We start from the raw sequence: 21,365 nt of genomic DNA on the forward strand, positions 1-21,365 counted from the left end.
TAAACTTATCAAAATGACATTTCCATTGAATGGCCATTGAATAGGAGATGGCCACGCCCATCATCTTTAAGTGGTCTGGTAATCATAAACAGATTAATCTAATAATGATGGTGAAAAAATACCTTTTTTTTTCAAAACTAGAACTTAGACGCCAAATATTTCTGGCATAAAGTTCATGATTAAACACAGTAACGCTTTGAACAATTGAGATTTACATAAAACAAACCAGGATTGCTGCAGATTGTTCCTGTTTTTCTGTTAAACTGGCAATCAGTATTTAAGCCTAAAAAAATTATAAATAAGACGATCCATCAGGACAGAAAGACAGTTGGATTATAGAAAAATTCAGTTTCCAAAACTTGAAGAACGCTAGAGTGTTTCTGAATGCTTCCAGCTGCTATTTTCTTACATGTTCTAACAATTGTGTCAGACACAGCAAACTAAGAAATGCTGATAAGCTCAGGCTGTTCTCTTCCTGTCAGTGTAAACTGTGGTGCAGCTTACAATGTTCATCACACGCACAACTGTAATGATGTTCAGGCCTTCCTCCAACTCCTCCTCGTGTTTCATCTCACACGCTGCAGGGCCTGAAGGTGGAAGAGGGTCTTGTTTTGTTGCCAACATTCACCCGAGCTCCACGATAATGAGCTCTGCAGGCCCTGAACCCAGCCCAAGCATAAGAAGCTATTTGTTAAAAATAACATCAGTGCGGTTAAAGCAAAGCACTTCACAAGTTTAGAGCATAACAGGGATGCTAATCAGGCAGTAAAGCCACCATGTGAATTAAAAGAAAGCTGGTGAATGTTTATTCATCACAGGTAAGTGGAGTGCAGCAGGTCTGCGTCCCTACAGGGCAGCAGCGTTTACTCAACCAGGACATCAAATCTTAGCTTCTTAACGATACTTTCAGAGTGCTGCTGCAAGCCAGTTAGGAATCAGGTTGGTTACATTTGAGTGCTCGGCTGAAGGCTGCAAATCAAAAGATGACCTGCTAAAGCAGCAACCTGAGCAGCTGTATGCAAATTCCCACCTTTAATAATCAAAACTGTGATGCAGAAACATCTTTCACACTCTGAAGGGTCATTGTGTGGATTAGCCTTGATCTTGGAGTGGTTTACACAGCTATAAATCTGACACCAGCTTTAAATAGATGCCAGGACGGAACAGCCATCACTCACTCTGCCGCAGCCCTGTGGTGGCTGTAATCAGTATGACACAGTAATAAGTCTGTATCCATTTTTCCTTTAGCCCTGCTAAATTGCTGCTTATGGCAATAAAAGGGCTTCCATTCCCAGGAGCCACAGTCACTCAACCTCTTATTGTCTTACTGCTGGGTGGTGCATCAGAGCACAAACACTGTCACCAACACTGCTAAACCCTCTATCCTTACCCTTCTCGGTTGGTTCTCAGAGCTATTATTTTTATCTGAAGGCCTAAATGAGTCTAAAGAAAGGAAAGACACAAAGGAAGAAAAGGGGAGGAGAAGCACTCCAAGAGACAGAGTGAAGCAGAGGAGGAAACTGTTTCCACTGAAACTGTGATCGATGCTGCCAGTGTGTGCCTGCATTACACGTTGCCCACAAATAGGAAAGCTGTATTGATTTGCTCCCATATTTCAGCAAAAAAAAGTTGCACTGAATCCCAGATTTTCCTCTGTGCTGCAACAAATCACTGAAATTCTAGCCATTAAGCTTTTTAGCATTTAAACTGCATCCTGTTGTGCAAGGAAAACAGGAAACAGGCTCTACCACGGCTCCTCATTGAGATGCTTTCTCTTGATCAGAATTCATCTTCTCTCAGCTTCGATGATTGCATTCACTCCTGTGAAGATAAAGAACAAATTCCCCTGCAGGTCTGCAGGTGAATAATTGCAAACAAGAAAAAAGCCACATGGAGGTCAAAGCTAATACCGTAATGACACTTTTAACATTTGTGCCGATACCTAAGGGGTTCTCTGTCAGGATGAATTAACCTCTGCAGAGGTGTTAAACTGTATTACAGTATAAGCATGTGGTATGAGCTTTACTGTTTGACCTGCTTTGCCTGAATAAATGACGCTCTAAACCAGATGGATGTATATTTTGCAATTTGTTGCACTAAAAATAAAAAAATTTGAGACACAAAGATAACTCAAAAACACAGCAAAGTGAGCAGTAAACACAAGGACTTGTTTAATTCCTGCTTGACATAAATGATAAAGATGAGAAGGAACAGGAAAAAAGGATTTCATTTGTAAGAACAGCAGAAAAGAATCTTCTTTTGGTCAGCAAAACATATTTGCAAATTTGTCATCCTCCCACAAAGAAATCTGCATCACAACAGGATGGAGCATCGCTCCATATTTTCATTTTTGAATCTTGGCCAGAGTGAGCACTTTCAAACAAGCTCCCTGCAGAGAACAGTTCCCTGGTTACACTTTTTCAACAAAACAAGCTTCTTTTCCTTAATGTAAGCTCCTTCTGACATGCCAAATGTCCAAAGCAAAATGTCCCTGAGAAAAATCAAACCTCACCATAAATGGCGTGTATTAAATTGAAAAAAAAGGAAAACTGCAAAATGAAGATGTCCCAGCAGTGAGCATCAAAAACCACTGAGAAGGACTAAACCAACTGTCCGCTTCCCTGTTCAAAAATAGACAGCAAATTTGATACAATCAGATCCAAACAGTGACTCCACCACAGGAGATGGAATTTCCCTCTTCATTCCATGATGGAGTCAGGATTTGTGTTTCTATTTTCTTTTATGGGGCCATCGTTTCCCAAACTGCTTCTTTTATGGGCCTCAGAGCCCACTGGAAAATGGCAGAGATGCTGTATATCTTTCAACACTGAGGCTAATCTGAAGCGCACACACAAACACGCCAACAAATCCTGTGACGCCGAGCAGCCATGTTTGCCTTTCATTCATTTTCTATTTAGAACACAAAGGGCAGCAGACAGGCAATAAAAATGTCCAATTTGAATTAATCCTCATTTTAAAGATCAAATCTCAATTCACTGGACTTGATTCAATTTGCTGTAAATTCTCAGACAAATCTCTTTTATCCATATATTCATTTACAGATCTTCCACCCAGTTACCGGTATATTACGTTTGAAAAATCAGAATGGAGCAAACACATGCGTTTCCACACACTTTAAAACATTGTTGTTCTGATGTATTCAATAAACAAATAAAAATAATAAAAATAAAAAAAAGTAACCCCCCCGAAGAAAAAGAAATGTTTTGAGTTAAAATTTGTATCACTATTGACAAAGATTAAGAAATAATCAATACAAGTTACTTTAAGCGTTGTTAATAACATGTCATCTAAAAGAACTGATGCTTTTATGTTACAGTTATTCCCAATTGCTAAAACACAGTTTATGAAACATTAGACCAATTTAATGAAACACCAAATTATAGGCTAAACATACCAAATACGATTTAAAATGAAGACTCTGTTGTCAAAACTAATAAACACACTGCAAAACAACACACTACATTTCAAAACACTTGGTACTGCTCACAAAATGGTTTATACCGAATGCCCCCCCCCCCCCTAAAAAATAAGAAAAATGAATAAATAAAGTAAATTAGTATTCAGATTCACATTTATTGCACTTCACCATGTTGTCTCTGAGTGGGTCAGACAATGAGGACTTAGTTTTTCTAGATTTTTAAGAAAGCTGGTCTCCTTTTCTCTAAACTGTGAACACAATAGTTTTCAAGCTACAGTCACAAAACCTCAGACTGTTCTAGCAAAACCAAACTTTCACCTCAAAACAGTTCAAGCTGTGCTCAAAACTGAACTTTGTTGTGAAATCGTGGCCCGACTCAGTCAAAATTACCAGTCGCTAAACACTTTGTAGAAAAATAGAAAAGACAGTGCTAAGGACATGAAGCTGAAGAAAGAAAAGTTTATTGTTGATTTTAGGCTAAACGCATGTTGCAGAAAACCTGTGCAGAAATCTTGTGCATTTACTTGTAGCACTTGGAAAAACAAAGAATTGTGTGTCACTTACAATTAAAAATAAAGTACAGAAATATACAAATAAGTGCATTACTCAGCGCTTATGATTTCAGACCCGCAACAAACTAACGGTAACAGCTGCTTCCTAATAAAAAAAATAGTTGTCATCCATAAAATTAATATGATTGATTGGGTTCACTGGATTAAATAAATAAATAAATAAATAGACAGGAGTCTGTATCAAAGTGAATTGGTTTCCATCATCTCATTCATCTTAACTCTGGCTGTTTGACATACAGAAAAGTCTGTTCAAGGTTGTGGAAGATGGACAAAAGATCAAAGGAAACATTACACACATGAGGAATAAAAACAATTTAATTAAATAATTAAATAAATATCCTGACAGAATTTTTAATCAATACAAGTATTGGCAAATTAATTATCACAATATATCGGCAAAACCATTTTTTTAACACACCTGTGCTTTCATCTCAGTGGGAAACTGATCCAAATGGCTCTTTGTGACGTACAGGTTGCCGGCCCCTGGTCTAGCATATCCATGTACATTCCAAGTTTGTATTGTAACATTATCATGTATAAAGTAAAATGTTTTGTTAAAAAAACAATGTTGTTGCATAATGAGGAAATAAAACACTTTGTGTTCTTAATTTGTTATTTATTTATTTTTCATCCTCAAAAAGTATCGAAAAGAGTATTGTTAAAATACAGGATCGATAAGCAGTATCAATAAGAGTAGTAGTACCGTTAAAACCTTAACGATACCCATCCCCACACAGCATTATTGTTAAATGAACCACTTCTTAGAGACTAAAAGGAGTGAAGTTTTACAAACTAAGAATGATGCATTTGAATTTAAAGTAGAATCATTGAAAAAAGCCTTTACATTGAACAAATGTGGTTCCATTTAATTGACTGGACAAGCCTTTAGTCCTTATCCTGTATTAACTAGAGATAAAACTTTACAGAAATACCACAAGTGGTTAAACAATTAGTTGGACATCATTCTAGAACATTTAAAAACAAGTTAAAATGTCACAAACAGATCCCATAGGTGTTTTTATAATTGGAAAATTATTGTCTCGTTAGGAATTAAGCAGATGGAATCCTTGCTAGAGTAATGTGTTAAATGACAAATGATGGACTGCAGTACAATGTAAGCATCAATTAGAACAAGCAACGTTGAAAAAGAGACAGATGAGGTCAGGGTCATAAATGGCAGAGTGGACCCAAAAAAACTCTGATTTTACACTTTGCCTCCTGGTTACACTTTTCCCCAAATGAACGGGACGGTTGAGTAAACTCCTTCCAACATGGCTGTCAGAATCCTTGATGTGAGGTCAGAATTTATTTTAAATGATCCACAGGTTAAATGGGGCCTGCAGGGTTGTCTGTTATGCTGTGCACCTTTCGTAACACTAATAATGGCAGAATGATTAGCAGGGGCTCCAGAGCACATAAGCAGCCTTCATCAACTTGTTCAGCTTTTTTGAGTCATTGATGCTGCTGCTCCAACAGAAGACAGGCCTCCAGGTCTGCTCTTTCAGCAAGGACATGGATGACACCACTTCATGCTAAAAAGCACAGCTATTTCTGTGCCTGCCTTTCAGACGCCGTCTCTCTCCATTCAGTTCACATTTATACTCAAAAGTTGGTAGTGAGATATGTTTGGACATAAAAGATAGTCAGACACAATGCTGCATTTCCCAAACTGCTGTGGCAATGCATGCCTTAGTAACATGCATCCATACCGGGGGTTGACCCATACGGGTCTTTGGGTGGTCTAGGCCCCTGGAGGATCATGGACAGGAGCGGCTGCATCTTAAGGGGAGGGCAGGTGTGTCTTGCAGTTCCCTTGAAGCTTTTATGACCACCTCATGGGACATCATGAAAATGGAACGTACCAGGTGGTAACTTTATTTCCATGCAATTGATGAGTGATGATGCTACAGTGCCTTTATGCCACATTTTAGTCATTGGTGAGGTGAGAGTACTGGCTCCTTACTGGCCAAAATGCTGAGCACACGGATGTGCAGATGATACATAAGTACCCATAGGACGCCTTCACCAGGAAAACTTCTCTCTGATTGCCAAATTTCCTAAACTCTAACAGTTAGGCTGCGCACAAGGAGTGTGCACTTTTCACTTGAACAGTGCTAATGGGCCCCTTGTTTAAAAAAAAATTTAAAATCCGTACAATGTGCCTGCATCTCATCTACTTAACGCTTACTTACCCTTGTGTGTTGTTTAAGTGTTCAAAATGACCTGTTGCTTGTGGCGTTGCCACCCAAAATATGTGCATGAAAGTTTTTTGCTATTAAAGGTTACAGGTTGATATTTTGTGCTGGCCACCTGCTTGCCCCATTTAGATTTGCCCATTTTCTGCTCCAGACAGCTCGAATCCACCTGTAAGGGCAGTTGTAACTAAGGCCTACGGTAGGAAAACGCCGGGCCCTTGTTTCTCCTTATTGTATTTGGCTCTCAGTTATTCCTCTTCTTTAGGAAGGTTTCAGATCTTCCTCGGTTGTCCTGAACATGAGGTGCTCCTGTGTGTATGTTAGATAGCTGTTGCCATGGTAGCACATCAAATCAGATTTAAAGGGACTTTCTTACTTCCTTCACATCAGTCCTGCAAAGCCACCAAAATGTCACCAAAATGAAATCAAAAATGCTGAATGATTATCTCAAACTCAAGAGTTTATCAAACTGACTAAGAAACATGGGAAACACTTTAAAATACAAACTACCTTTTTGCTAGTGCCATTAAAATTACAGTGAGACGCACGAAAATACATTCTGAAAGAGATTCAGATACAACCCTCCACTTCGTTCTTCTCTACTAATTATTGGTACAAAATCTGTTTCAAGCTTGTTTATGCACAAAACAGTAACTTTGCACAGCGCAGATCAAGCTGGCAGGAACCTGGCACTACAGTAGCAGGGGAAACATCAACTTAAAAAATAAAACAGTCTAACTCTCTCTAAACATTACTAAATCCACAACTCCACACAATGTGAGGAAAAGCACAGATCAGACGAGCATCTCTAGTGTGAGATCAACAATGTCTGATGGAAGATTATTTTATAACTGAAAAACAGGTCAGAATGCTAAAGGAAATGAAGATCTGCTCTTTTGCTCTCCCTCAACAAAAGGGATCACTACACAGATTTTACTTTTTTTTAATTCATGGATGATCAAAAGTTTTCTAGTTAAAAAACAACTGTACTGAGGCTTGAACATTCTTGCTTATCATATAGTGGTCTCACTTAATGGTACCTGTAGCTCACCAATCAACAGCCAAAAAAAAGTGAAATATTAAAAAACATAATAAGAGGAATAATAATAATATAATAATAATAACTTTTAATGGTTGATTCTAATCATCTTTTGAGCCATTTTTCAAAGTATTCCCAGTGGTCTTTTAATTATAATTTTGCCGTTTTTAGGCAAAATCATAAAACCTGAGTTATTTCTAGGACACAGTTGAAATGAAATTTACCAAATGTGAGCTGCAGCTGAACAAATTCCTCAGATTCTTCAGTCCATCTTCCTTTCAAACTTTCAAAGACATTGATTAATTATGCAAAGATTAAACAATCTTTATGACAAGTTTACATTTTATAATTTAAAGAAAAAAGGTTTGAAATTTTGCATTAATTTTTGTACATTGTGAAGAGGATGTTTTCTTTAAATTGCATGTCGTTCAAGATGTACACTTTCGTTAAATGCTGATTTTTCCATCTGTAAGGAATTTCGCTTTATTCCCTGAAGTGATGCCTGCATCTTTGTGTTCGTATTGGATGTTTGTAAATAGAGAAAATGAAAACCTTCCTCCCTGCCAGTTTTCACCCTCACAACCACGAACAGGTAACATTTACCCCTCGCCCCCCACCCGCTCCCCAGCGTGCTCTGAATCTCAGCCTCTCCTTCATCCCTCTCCTTTGCGTACTAATGAGCCGTGAGATTGACAGCTGGATTACCGGGCTGGTTTGTAATCCTTTAATTTTTTCCGTTTAAGATAATCACCCTTTGGGTGGAGCACAACCTACAGCTGCCTACACACACAGTAATGCACACACGATGTGCATAATATACTGTGTTTAAATATAAATGACTAACCGTGTGTTTAAACATTAAAACTAGAGAATATGGTAAAATGAGTGCTTGCAGGCGCCCTGATCAAACCCAGATTCCAAGCTGAATTAATCCAGAGGACAAAGCACAACACAAGCCCCTATCTGGTGAGGGACCTTTTTGATATTAGAGTTTGTAGAACAAAGGCAACTTGACAGCACAGTCTTTCAATTAAGGCAACGGAATAGCAAAAGCCCTGTGGTTTCAAAAAATGGCTGTACATTGCAGAACAGACTAGCCTCTGGAGATGCATTTAGCAGCAGCTTAGAAGGATCTATGGGCTGAGCCATGCCAGACATAAATCAGTTTGATTTGGCCATGATTCTCATCACTTCTAGGACCGCACACTGAGGATACGAGTGCCGGCGAACATGTGAGGTAAAGTGGCAGAACAAGGTCAAACTGCTTGGGTGTAATTCATCAGCAAAGTGAGAAGCGATACGTCACATTGAGCCTCTGAATCAGGAAGCATAATAGAAAGCTGGGGTAGGTGGAGATTCCCATAGCTCTTTGCTCTGTAAACATTAAATCATTTTGCACATCCAGTTCATCACATTCAGGGTCGAGGAAGGGCTGAAGCCGGTGTGAGTTCTTGCCAAACAGGTCATCCTTTTGTAGGAGTCAACACAGGTCCACACAGGGTTCTGACCAATTTTAAAAAACCATTAATCTAACACGGGTTTTGGACCATTTATCTGAGCCTGGAGGAAAAAGAAGAACCAACGCAAACTCCTCAGCTGAGTTTAATGCTGGAAACTTTTTTGGTCGTACGAGTATGAGCAGCACTTGACTCTTTTTTTGTCTGCTTCTGAGAGTTGTATACAAATAATGTGAAAGTTGTGAGAGATTCAAAAACATACAGACCAGGAGCCTATAGAAGACTCATAAGATGTCAACCTGTGAGCTGCAAAAAGAGAAAGTAACTGGTCACCTGTGTCACTGTTTCTGCTCCTATCTACCATCCTAAATTGGATCACAAATCACAAATTCATAAGGATATTATTATAATTAATGTGACGTGGCATTGCTTTTGGTTATAATGTTCATCATGAATGCTGCACCAGAGACATATTTCGTCATGACAAAACAAAAAGGCCATTATGGTTTAAAAGTGAATAATTACAGCGGACGAAAGACAAAACTGATAATCAGATTCATGTACATTTTGCAAAGAGGAAGGTGAGAAAACCAATGTACTGAACAGACCTACACCTGCAGCTTAAAGGTGAATGAGAGGTAGCCAAAAAGGTTCGTTTCTTTACAGCACGAAAAATCCAACAGCATCTTAAAAAGGCCAAAAATGGTTAAAGTGCACAGAAAAGCAAAGTGCTAACACACTGATTGTGAGTTAGAAAGGGTGTTTGGCTGTAGATGGTTTCCAGTAAAACATTCAAACAACATTCATAAAATACCAAATCTTTTATGGTGAAGGGGAAATTATTTTTCTTAAAAAAACTTCCTTTCATTATGAATGTAAGAAAAGTCTCCACGAGGGGGGCCAAACTGTGATTAGGAGGCAGTTTTTTGCAAAATAATAAAACATCAATTTACATTCATCTTTAAAATTATTTCTCCAAACTGGCCTTCTCGCAGTTCTTAAAATACAATACTAGGTCCTCATCCAAACCAACCAGCTTTCTCATTGGTTAAGTCCTTGGGAATGACTTCTATTAGAGCATATTTTTCCCTTTTACTTCCCTCTGTAATTTAGCACACAGCTTCCAGCGCTTGCAGATGCAATCTGAGGTCTGATTATATCGCAGTGGACTCTGTTTGAAGGTCCCAAGTCACAACACAATTAGCTTGTCTTTATTGTGTCCGGAAATGTAGATTAAGAGCAAAATGTCACCTTAGTGAGTACAAATACTATTTACGGTTACATAATGTGGGCCATGTTTCACCATGACACATGAGGTGCAGAATGTGAGGTCCAGGCAGCAGTCGGTTGGCTTGATGCAGCTGTTCCAGAATGAAAACGGAGCAGGTTTTATTACTTGTGGACAGAAAATGACTGCAACACTGACTGACAAATTCCAGATGTGTTTTAAAGTTTCATTTGGTACAGCATTTATGATTGGTCAGTGGAATATACGCAAGTGAATTGTAATGTCAGCCAAAAAGCACCAACAACATTTTCATCATCAATACAAAAAGGCCACAAAGTACAGATGACTGTATCTGTATTGGCAAATGACCTATCATAATATTATTATAGGGGGCACCGTCAATAAATTGTCTATTTTATAAAATGGTGTGAGGCGCCACCAAACTGTTAAGAGCGTTAAGGGAGACCAAAGAGTCAGAGACGAATCTGTCAGTCAGACTTTGTCAACTGCTTTCATGGTAACGGTAGAGTTGTGTCTGAATTCCATCACTTATATTTTGACAGAGCGCCGTGTACCTCTCCGAATCGCTTCAACATCATAATCACAACCAGAATTAATCGACAGTATATACAAAATGCTTTGGATAATAAAGCACTCTGTTGTTATTTGACATAAATTGAGGCTTTTTAAAGGGACCTTAAAGTACTGAATCAGCTCCAAACTATACTGATGGAAAGATTCTGTGTGTCAGGTTTGTAATTGAACCACTATTCTGTTTTCACATTTTAACACACATCCAGAAGAGGTATTCATCAGACAGAAAAAAAGACAAAATCCTTTTTCTGGAATTGTTGAGGAGTTCCACAGACTGATGCTCACCACATTGTGTTTTTACTTTTCCTGACACACAGCTGAGGCTGCCTCAGGCGACTCTGCCCCTCTTGCAGCTGAAGCATGCTTAGACAAGGAAAGAGAGAAGTTCACTAATTCATTAAACTAGTTTATTCGTCCTAAATGCTTCCAACATTGTGATTTATATTCACTTTTAAAAAAAACTGTAGTGGCAATGAGAAAAAACTCACAAGCGTGTTCAGCTCTTAATGTGTCCTGCTTTCAGCTTGTTGCATGACAGCATGTTCCAAACATTGCCAAAAGTCGCGTCCAATAAATATAGCAACAACTTTTCTGGATAAGAGCCGTCTTGGTTTGCTTTTGTCTGAGTTCACACAATAATGGCGCATTTCCATAAGTGCCATCTTTTCACATTTAGGGCATTTCCCTTATGGTGGCATACTGGCAATCCAACCGACCCAAGTCAGGGTGGACGGGATTTACTGACGGGTGGACAGAAAACAGCAGGAGATGATGATGGAAGTTTGTGTTTGCCCAATTGGTAACAACAGGCGTGCCCACATGAAGTGACACTCAATCTTAACAGCAAAATGAACCAGGCTAAATACCTGTAAGTTTGGTCATTCGAGTTGAAACAGATGATTAAAAAATTGCAGCTTTATGGAACACCAGGGTTCATCAGAAACCATGTTTTCAGACAGACCAGAGATCCCTGTTTGATGGACACCAGAGTTCCAGCTCAGAAAGGACTTTTGGGAGAAACAAACTCCCATTTCAATCAAGACAACAATTTTGGTTGAAATTTTCTTCTTATACATTTTTCAGATGTGCAGACAAAAAAAGTGGCACATGTATGAGAATTACGATAGTTGTTGTTTAATGACAAAGACATCAGGAAACCTTAATACTGATGTTTTAGGAAAGACTTTCTAAAAACTTACAATTAGAACGTGGACTCTTACTGCCATCTGCTCTTAAAAACATTAGAAACAGCCTTAATGCTGCATGCATTGTATTTTTAATGCTGCAGAAGTCAAATAATGAGAGTTATAATGTGACTAATGCTGATTACCTGCAAAACACAGCACTCGCTGACATCTTATTTAAAAAAAAGGCTTTAAACTCCTGTATGACTCTTGCGCAGAAAACAATTTTTATTGCAGTAAGTGCTTTTTCTGCATTTGAATAAGTTTAGCAAACAAAGTTCTTTCTACATCACTGAAAATGCAAAAACAAATTGTATTAGCGGTAATAGAGTTTAACAATGAAAAACATTAATAATGTGTTCTTGTCATGGAATGCTGCTTTGCTTTTATTTTGATTTATTCAAAGTCTGCTGTTTTTGTGACCACAAATGTAAAACACGTTTATGTTTTAAATATCATTTTGTACCATACCAAATATTGCAGTACTAATTGTATTACTGAATTTCAATATCATGCAATTAGTTTGTATATTGATAAAAAAAAGGAGAAAATGTGACAGTAATACAGAGACAATATTGACCATCTTATAAATTCAGACACAATAGGCTTTACATTTCATTTTATTTATATATGTTGTTATAATATACCTTTTAGCACCATCCTTCTCCAATGATTCTAAAACTAGGCCTCTCATCAATTTGTCTGACAATGTTTTCTACATCATCTAAATGCAGTGGCTATAGTGCTATAGAGAAGAAAGTAAGAAAGCACATTTGCTGCTGTAAAACACTAAGAGGCTGACCATCAGCCTTCAGCTGAAAGCAGCCTACTGAGGGAACAGAGAAGACAAGATCAGGGCACAAGAAACAATAAAATCCACATGGGAGCTCTGACAATAATGTTTCCGTTGGCAGCCAGTTTCCCATCTGTCAAAACCCCCATTTTCACTTACTACCTGCGCAGAAAGAAGACTACAAAACAAAATAAAAAAGCATTGTGCAGTGGAATGTACTATATCTTGGGTTGCTTCCTTGATGGAATTGGCTCAGCATGTATGTGATGTTGTAGGGAGTTTGAGGGATATAGGAGCGTAGCCTAGCTTGGTAAGAAGGCAGGCGAGATAAAGAGAAATGATGTGGCTCATCTTCTGTACCTGTATTCTATCAGCTCGACACAGACTGCAGGTCCTGGCTGCTGAGATGAAAGACTCTCTGGAGGACAAGAGAGACGTTCGTGAGTCAGAAGGAAAACGGCATTCTGCTTATCAAATGCCTGGTAACATAATCCCCCCCAAACACGCTTGCGCTTCTTGGGTCTGGACATACTTATGAAAGCTCTGTCACTTCAGATAGGCGGTTAGGAGTCAGAAGTTCTCCACAGCACAGTAAACTCCAAGCTGGCTGTTTTAAAGCAGATATGGCTCTCTGCCAGGTTTTTCAGCTGCGCTCTAATTGAGGTCACGTTACAAGTCATTTTGTTCCTGTAACTTCGAGTGATGGGATAAAACAAGAGGAAAGCCACCAGAGAGAGTTCAGCTAAAGACGGTGGGGTCGTCCCGGAATAAATCTTTTAGATTCAAATGCAGTGGCCCCCTAGCCCACCCTCCTGTAAGGGCCACAAAACCAGCTTTGACATTAGAAGCATGAGGGTGAAGGAAGTTAGAAGGGACATCAAAGTGGGGATTATTTTTTTCATCAAGCTGATTCCGTTTGTAAGATTTACGATGAGGACAGATGAGGACCAGCGAAGACGGAAAAAAAACATTTCTATAAGATGGATTTTGAACAAAAAAAGACTTAAACTCCCACTTTGATCATCTTTTGATATATTTTAAAAAAGTGTTCCCGGTTGTCTTTTATTCACCACTACCCCGTTTTTTGGCAAAAATCAAAAAATCTGTGCTGTTTTCCAGGACGTTTCTGCAGAGCAGCAGTGGTTCATTAGAAACTTGCCACTGAGTTGTAGGTGGGACTGTTGGCGTGGAAGTAAGCCTCTACTGATACCCAATCAACCTTTGGTTTACATCCCCACCTTGTAGCCCGCCTATTGAAGTTTCCATGTCACAACTAAGAGCTTTTCAAAAACCTTTTTTTTTTAATCTGCTCCTTATTCATCTTGATTTGCATAAAGATATGCTCATAAAGGTGATTTTAATCTTAAATGCTCTTATATAGGTCCTCCATCATTAGAAAGATGCTACAAAAACATGTTAAAACTACCGAAAAACTCAGTTTTCACTGGAGTGGGTCTTTAAACCCAGTAAAAATGTTAAAAAACAAAAACAAAATAAAGCTCCCTAATCATGTGGCGATGGCGTTCACTTTCTGCAGAAGTGCTTAAGTTCAGGGGTTAAAGCTCATCTCAGCAACACACACAACATGTGTAGACAGCAACATTAAAGAAACACTATCATGACTGAACTGCAGTCAATTTCATCTCAAATCAGGTGTCATTTTCCCTTCTGTGCTCCTACATGGCTGTTCAGGCTCCTGGAGAGAGGGGGTGATTTACACAGCCAGTGCAATCAGTGGATTTTCTTTTCAGGACTGCTGTTCTCCAAGCAGGGATCTGCATGGTCCTTCACTGCAGAGCTGGTTGTTGGTCTTCCTGCCTTACTGCCACAAATCTTACTCTCCAAACGTGACCTGGCTCCTAGGCAAACATTTCCATGCAGCATAGAAGGATTTCTTCTGCATAGCTTTTCAGCACAGATTGCATGTTAAATAAAGGTCTTCCATGGTCATCCACAGACCCATAAAAGCCCTTTTAACCTATCAAGCGAGAGAAAATAGACAAATGAATGTTGCATTACAACTTCAAAATGACCTTTTAGGGCTTGAGTTTCACTTTACCAACATCGGGAATGATATACCAGGATAAATACACATGATTTGATTTCAAATCAGTTCATTTTTATCAGCAGCCACACTCTGGAACATACTTAAAGCCCTCATAAATTGTTACTTTATGTTTTATGTACTTTCTGCTATAAACTCAAAGGAAATACTTATAATGAAGAATGAAGATGTTTTTTATCTTAACATGTTTTGACCGCTGACCTGCAGTCTTCTTCCCAAGGTTTTGCGCCCGCCCCTCATGATGTGTCACCATTAGCTGTTTATGACAGTTGTGGCTAGCTGGACCAACCTGTCAGTGACCCCGCCCACCCTTTGTTCAGTTATCCTCAGAGAAGAGCATTCCATGGGGGTGACAGCCCCTCATCTCGGATTTAGGTTGTCATTTATCTGTTTCATTACAAACTGCTGATAGTGACAGGTCATTTTGGTGCATCCATTTATCTTCAGAACCTGCTGAATCCTTTTTGGGGTCACAGGATTGCTGGAGCTTTTATTGGGCAAAGGTGGGCTACACCCTTAAATGGTGGCCTGTCTGTTTTAGGGTCATACAATCACAAAGGACCCAGTTAGATTCAGGAATTAACTGACAAAGCCTGATTTGGGACTGTACAACGAAACCGGAGTACCCAGATGAAACCCAACCAGGCCCCTCTTGATGTGAAGTGTGGGCGCTGACCAATACATCACCAAACAGCCCAAAAACTGCAGGCCAGCAGTCAAGAGATCTGAAGGCAATCTTCGACTATATTAAATCCATGTATGTCTTCGTTTTCCTTGTCTGATCTGGTATGTGGCTCACAAAAATTTACGGCTGGACGGCTCCAATATTGTTCGCCATTTTTGTCGCACTCGTACCGGTAGATTGGGGGTGTGAGGAGCTGTAAGCTAGCGGGTGGAAGGGTAAACAGATGGATGACAGGATGTGGGGGGCGGGCTTACTCTGCACTAACGGTCCCACAACTCAGAGGCGAATTTCTGATGAACTCCTGCCACTCTGAAACTATAACACAGGTTTTTTATTATTATTATTTGTCTAAGAACAGCAAAAACATTATCAAGAGACCACTGGGAACGCTTTTAAAATAGATCAAAAGATATCGGAGTGGGACTTTAAAATCCTGAATCCCAGCGGTTCTCAGTGTTTATACGAAGCAGTTTTTGAAAATAGGGGAAGCAGCTAAAAGGTGGAGAAGATCAAAGAAGGAACGCTCCCCGACAGCAAACTTTTAAACCTTTAAATGCAGCTTAAATTTTATGTTAGTGTCCTCAAATGGCCTGAAGGGTTCAAGGCTTCGACTACAAACTCTTCTAGAAGACGAAACAGAACTGAGAGTTGAATTCGGTCTCCTCTTTCTGCCAGAGAAGCTGCGCTGATTTTTGTTATTCTGAGCCGGTAGAAGATGTAAGATCAAGATGAAAAGACAGGAGTAAAGGACCGCTCCAGACACCCGGCTGTTCAGCTGGCAGACTGACCCGGAAACGCAACACTGAAAAGAAGTAATCCACTGGGGCAGCAAAACTGAGCAAGCTGATGGTGGAGCCAGTTCTGTTTGAGGTCAGTCTGGAGAATTTGAAGCTAATTAAAAGGGAGGAATGCTGCATAAGATCCACAACAAAACACACAGCACTGCACCACACACTGCTGATTCAACGGTGTTTTCAGACAGAAGTCCCCTCGGATCTACTGCAACACCAACAAATGCAGGAGATCATTCCAGCCAGCATAAAACCCACAATGATTCGCTACATTCACCTAATGACTTTTTATTAACAGACTCAGCCCACTGCCACAATTTAACCCCCATCCTTCTGAATTTATTGCAGTATTTCTGATTTAAACTGAGCTGAGCTATGCTGGTGAGAAGAGTGATATAAAGCTCAGCCCAAAGACCTCAAAGGTCATACACATCAAGTAATTCAGCGATGCTTCATGCCTGACATTGGAGGGTCTTAAACGTTCAACAAAGTTACTACTTTTCTACTTGTGTAAATGTTTAAAGCGATGCTTTCTTCGCATGACTCTATAGGTTATGGAAACCGCCCTGCTTCTCTGAGAAAACTGCTGATAAGAGTCACAAAAATCTGTTATTTCAATCTAAGTTTTAATGGTATTCATACTGGATTATTTTTGCTCAAATGTTGCAAAATCACACTTACAATTCTTCAGATATTACATTATTTTCACTAACCAGTTCCTAATTTCCTGACTCTAAACATAAAATGGTCAAAGGGGTTTGAGATTTCCTCATTGATTCTCTGCTTACTTTGAGTCAAAATTGGTTGTTGTTTTTTAAATTCCTGCCACGTGATAGCAAGTCGCGATGTCTTAATCAGTGGAGTAAGTCACTTGTGTTTAATGCTGCTTTTCTGCAGTCTTGTTAGAGCTGAGCCCTGGCTGTAACCGCCAAATGCATGATGTCATGTTGGAACCATCGTCAATCCAGGTTTTACTGTGTGTTTTCACTTAAAATGGTTCGAGTTTATTCTTAAAAGTTCTCTCTTCAAAGGATTCCAGAGAGGAAAAACTTAAGCTTCAAAAGCTGGAGAACAAAACACAATTGTGAAAAAAAACGTATGGTTTTCTAGACGTGCAGATTTTTAGAGCAATAATTGGCCCAAACTAACTCCATGGAAGCATCAAAAGCACCGTGTAAACGTTCCCATATTTAAAGTTTTCAGCCTGAGCAAATAAAAGGGTTTGGAAAAAAAAACCTGAACCATGGAGAAAACACTTTTAAACCTTTGAATTACTTCACTGTGTCTTGTATGCTTGTCAGCAACAGCAAAAAGTGTTATCCAGCATCTGTTTTAGCACTCACAGTGGCTAACAGCGGAGAAGCAGTGTGACCAGCAGGAGCATGCAGGGACAGTTCTTTCAAAATGCTTCATTAAATTGCTTTGACGCCTAATAATCCAAATATGCATCAAACCGCTTTGGCTCCAAAATCACCTTAATGTAGCATCTACTTGAAAGCAAAAACATAAATGACTTCCTTTTTTTTTGTAGCTGTAAATAAATGAAGGCGTCACTGGGTTAACTTAGCATACAGCTTTTACACACAAAAAACAGAAATAGAAACAAAGCAACAGTTGTCTTCACTTCAGCATGAAACATGGTAAAGAGTTCAGGTAAGTCTGTTGACTGGAAACAATAGTACAGCGCCCTTTGCATCTGCAGGACCGCAGCTTTGTGGTCCTTCTCCCATCCCTCACTGTCCATCTCTCCAGGGAGACAGCAGCCACAGCCAGCAGCAGTCCGGCAGCTCCCCTCCCAGATTCCCCCCACCCATCCCACCTCTTTTCATGCTCCATTCATTTTGACAGTTTCAGGTTATACATACAGTGGCGTCAGTACTAAAAGCCTCATCCAGCTTTGTGTACCACTATAGAAAACAGACCTCCAATGAGATTAGCTTCAGCACATTAATCATTGCAGAAGGGCTAAAGCTGCAGGAGCCCGTTTCCCTCTAAACAGCCAGGGGGGAGGACAGCACGGCTTTCCCATTGATTTACCTTAACTCTAACACAGAGCAGGATAAACAGGAAGCAAAGGTAGTGTGATCATGGTAGATCTGATGCATCTTTGCTGTAACTTTTTTTTTTTTAAATTAAGACTTTAGGATGGATGCATGTGGAGGATGGTGCTGCCTCCCCGAGGACCAGACATCCAGTATGCCATTTCTCTGGATCCATCTCCCTCTTTTTACTGCTTGGATCAGTGAGGGGGCCTCAGCCTATTTCCAAAACAAACCTTAAGCCCAATGCCCCTTCGGGCAATTCTGCCCCTGCCAACCAGCTGAACTGTCCTTGTCAGCTTCTTTAATAACAAAGCAACCTCCAGAATAATTCAATTGTAACACTTGGAGTAAGAAAAGGCTCAAAACAGCTATTGCAATAAAAAGGCTATTTCCTTCTGGCAAACAGTCTTTTACAAACAATGGAAAAATATTTGGCTATAAAGGCAAATGTGTCAGGGGAGAGCTTTCCTTATGTGTGCTGCTGTTGAGCTGCGGCGCATGAACAACGGCAGCGAGAGAAAGCTGAGAAGGAAGAGGGAAACACTAAAGACCCTTTCAGCAAAAACCAAAGTCCTTCTCATGTTTAATACTCCGAAGGAGTAAGTGTTATAACCGCATGCTCCTCCCCTCTACTCCCCTCCCATCTCCTCAGCCAGGGTGAAACTTCATCGTGCTCAGCTTTAAAGATGTGAAAGTAATGCAGTCTGTCAGCAAAAGTACACCAATTCAAGGTGTTCTTCATCACTCATTTATGCACTCTGTCTCTTACAGATGAGATTCAGAGGAAGTGGCAGAACCTGTGAAGTCCACAGACTAAAAACAAAAAACGAAGCAGAAGAAAACCAACTTGGAAAAAAAATCAAACTGGAAAAATGAAAAAGCTAAAAGATGCGTCAGAGAAAAACGCTGTGAGTAAAAATAAAAGTTCTGGGCTTCAAGCAGCACAGATGGAGGGATGTAAATTTGTTTTTTTACTGCTAAGTTAATCAAAAGCTAAATTGTTCATTTTGACTGCACTTAACATCATTTTGGTGCTGATCCATCAGCTTTGTAACAGAATGCATCCCACACCTGCTGTCACATCCTGGCCAGCCATCCGCATTCTGCACGCAGGAATTTGGTTTTGCACAACCAACAATAGCGTCAAGTCTGACCTTTTTGGAGTGATGGAGCCATATTATATGTCTCCCTCCACACACTCAGTAGGGATGGGGACAGATCAGAGCAGAGTAGTGACAGAAAAAAAACATCACTTAATAAAGCCAAGCAGGCAGCAGCAGGCTCACCTTTGAGGATGCTCTGGCCGTGCAGCACGTCTCCAGAAACAATCACCGTGTAGAAGTTCTGGGAGAAGCCTGGTCTGCATGAAGTCTTTGGGGGTTGGCCTGTCTTACTCCCCTGAAGGGGAAAAAAGAAAGGAAATGGGAAAAATAAAGCCTGGTAAGCAGTGGTAAAGGCTGTAATTAATCTGGTGTCACACACTGATCTCACAGCTTTTCCAAGCAGATGCTGAAGCTCACAGTCTTCCGCACCTCAGTGAGTGATTGACTTCGCGAGGCCGCATGTTTCACAGCATCAAACTCAACATCTGGGACTAAAGACACCTGCTCTGCATCACTGCAAAGTCTCAGGAGACATGCTGAAGTACTGCACAAAGATGGAATGCATTATCTTAATGATCATCATCCAAACCTGATCAACACTGCTGTGCCAGCACTGTAATCGTTATAAAAGGGAGAGAAAACAGGTCCTCCGCATTGTGGAGAAAGACTGTTCAAGAGGCAAGCATGTGTTGAGACATTCTGTGCATGCTCTGCTCCTGCCTGGTGTGTGAGGGAGAAACGCTTGCAGCGATCCACCTGATTCACTGCAGTAAGTTCTCCTTATGAGTAAAACGACTCCAACCCCGCAGATCAGCACTACAGTGAGGATTTCTATCCTCAATGCACCAGCCTGAAGACAGGAGGAGCAGGCTGAACTGTAAACTGAGCAAACTGAGAGATGATCAAAGAAATCGGCTGAATTCCAGCCTAAAGCAAGGCGCGACTTCACGGAGCAGAATTACGCGCAGAAACTACTCTGTCCTCTGCAATAAAGCACTGCAGCTGCTAGAGGAGAGGATGGAAGCTAAGGCTCTGGGTACTTTTTCTGTTACAGCTGGACCGGGATAAAAACCCACTCTTGGACAAACTGTGCAGCTTCAGGCTCCGCTGCATCTTTTTTTTTTTTTACCACCAATGGCGCAACACAATAAGGCAAAGAGGACGCTGCGCCTCCACTTTGGAGAGCTCCTGCAGCTCATGCACAGATCAAGTAAACACTACAGCAGTACAGCACTTCCAGCGTGGAGAGCAGCACAGACAAGAAATAAACTCATCTCTTACCCAGGATGCGCCCGTAAGTAAGCTGCACGCCAGGATGACGCGGCTGACGTTCATCTCTGCGAAACCGCCGGTCAGAAGAGAAACAATGAAGAAAAGACAAGCCGTCTTCGTCATGAACACCTCAGTAATTCCTGTGCCTCTTCCTGGCTGCTCAGCTAGAGAACGTCCCTACTTGTCTGGCGCAAAAGTGCTGCTGACACGGAGACGCTGCGCTCGGTCCCGAGCAGCCAGAGCCCATTGGATGACAGCGTCACTACAACCCCTCCTACCCCAGCATGGATCAAGGCACGGCGGTGCGCGCTGCCTGCGCACCGTGATGATGCCACTTTAGGGATCTTTTCGCAGAAAATGCATTTTCCAGTCTATTTAGATTCATATTTTGACTTCAGATGGAGCAGAGGCGGTTCTGGCTGTGTGAGTGAAAAGCAACCATCCGAGCCCTTTCGTGTGTCCATCAGCTAACTGGAGTCTATTTCACACCCCACTTACCCTCACTGGCCCTGATCCAGAATAGCAGGAGCGCAGGGGTATTAACTTTTTGCCTCTTTCTATAGAAGACTGACACATCAGACTTTGATGGTGAATAAAACCTTAATAAAAAAGTGAAATATCGAAAGCCAGTGTGATAATCGAATTTCCATTTCCTGATCATTTGGTCCAGAAACTGAGCTTTGTGTTGGCTCTGCTAAGATGAAATATATGTGTTGTCCCTTTTTCAATGCACTGTTAGTATTTGTTTCCCAAGCAAACCTGGGTGAACAAAACGAAACTTTTTTTTAGAATACTGGAATACAAATATCAATCCGACTTCTAACTTGAACTTTGGGAGAAACATTATCAGAATTTTACAAAGCCAAGAATCCTTAAAAGAGCAGAATCTTCAAAAAACAAAGTAGA

The 21,365-nt window shown here is 40.4% G+C and overlaps 1 protein-coding gene across 2 annotated transcripts in view; it reads right to left on the bottom strand.

Moving 5' to 3' along the window:
* The window catches only part of LOC101161393 (cadherin-4), a 263,505-nt gene extending 242,741 nt beyond the window's left edge, over positions 1-20,764 (bottom strand). Inside the window, exons 1-2 of one of the 2 annotated variants that reach the window (XM_020703448.2) lie at positions 20,469-20,764; positions 19,371-19,482 (exon numbers count right to left, since the gene is read on the bottom strand). In XM_020703448.2, the coding sequence (XP_020559107.1) occupies positions 19,371-19,482; positions 20,469-20,582 (226 nt within the window). In that variant the 5' untranslated portion in view covers positions 20,583-20,764. The remainder of the gene's footprint in view (positions 1-19,370; positions 19,483-20,468) is intronic. The other variant, XM_004069077.4, reaches the window with a different exon arrangement.
* Between the last annotated feature and the right edge of the window lie 601 nt (positions 20,765-21,365).

This window comes from Oryzias latipes, chromosome 5 (genome assembly GCF_002234675.1).
Source record: "Oryzias latipes chromosome 5, ASM223467v1".
In the NCBI taxonomy this organism is placed as follows: Eukaryota; Metazoa; Chordata; class Actinopteri; order Beloniformes; family Adrianichthyidae; genus Oryzias; species Oryzias latipes.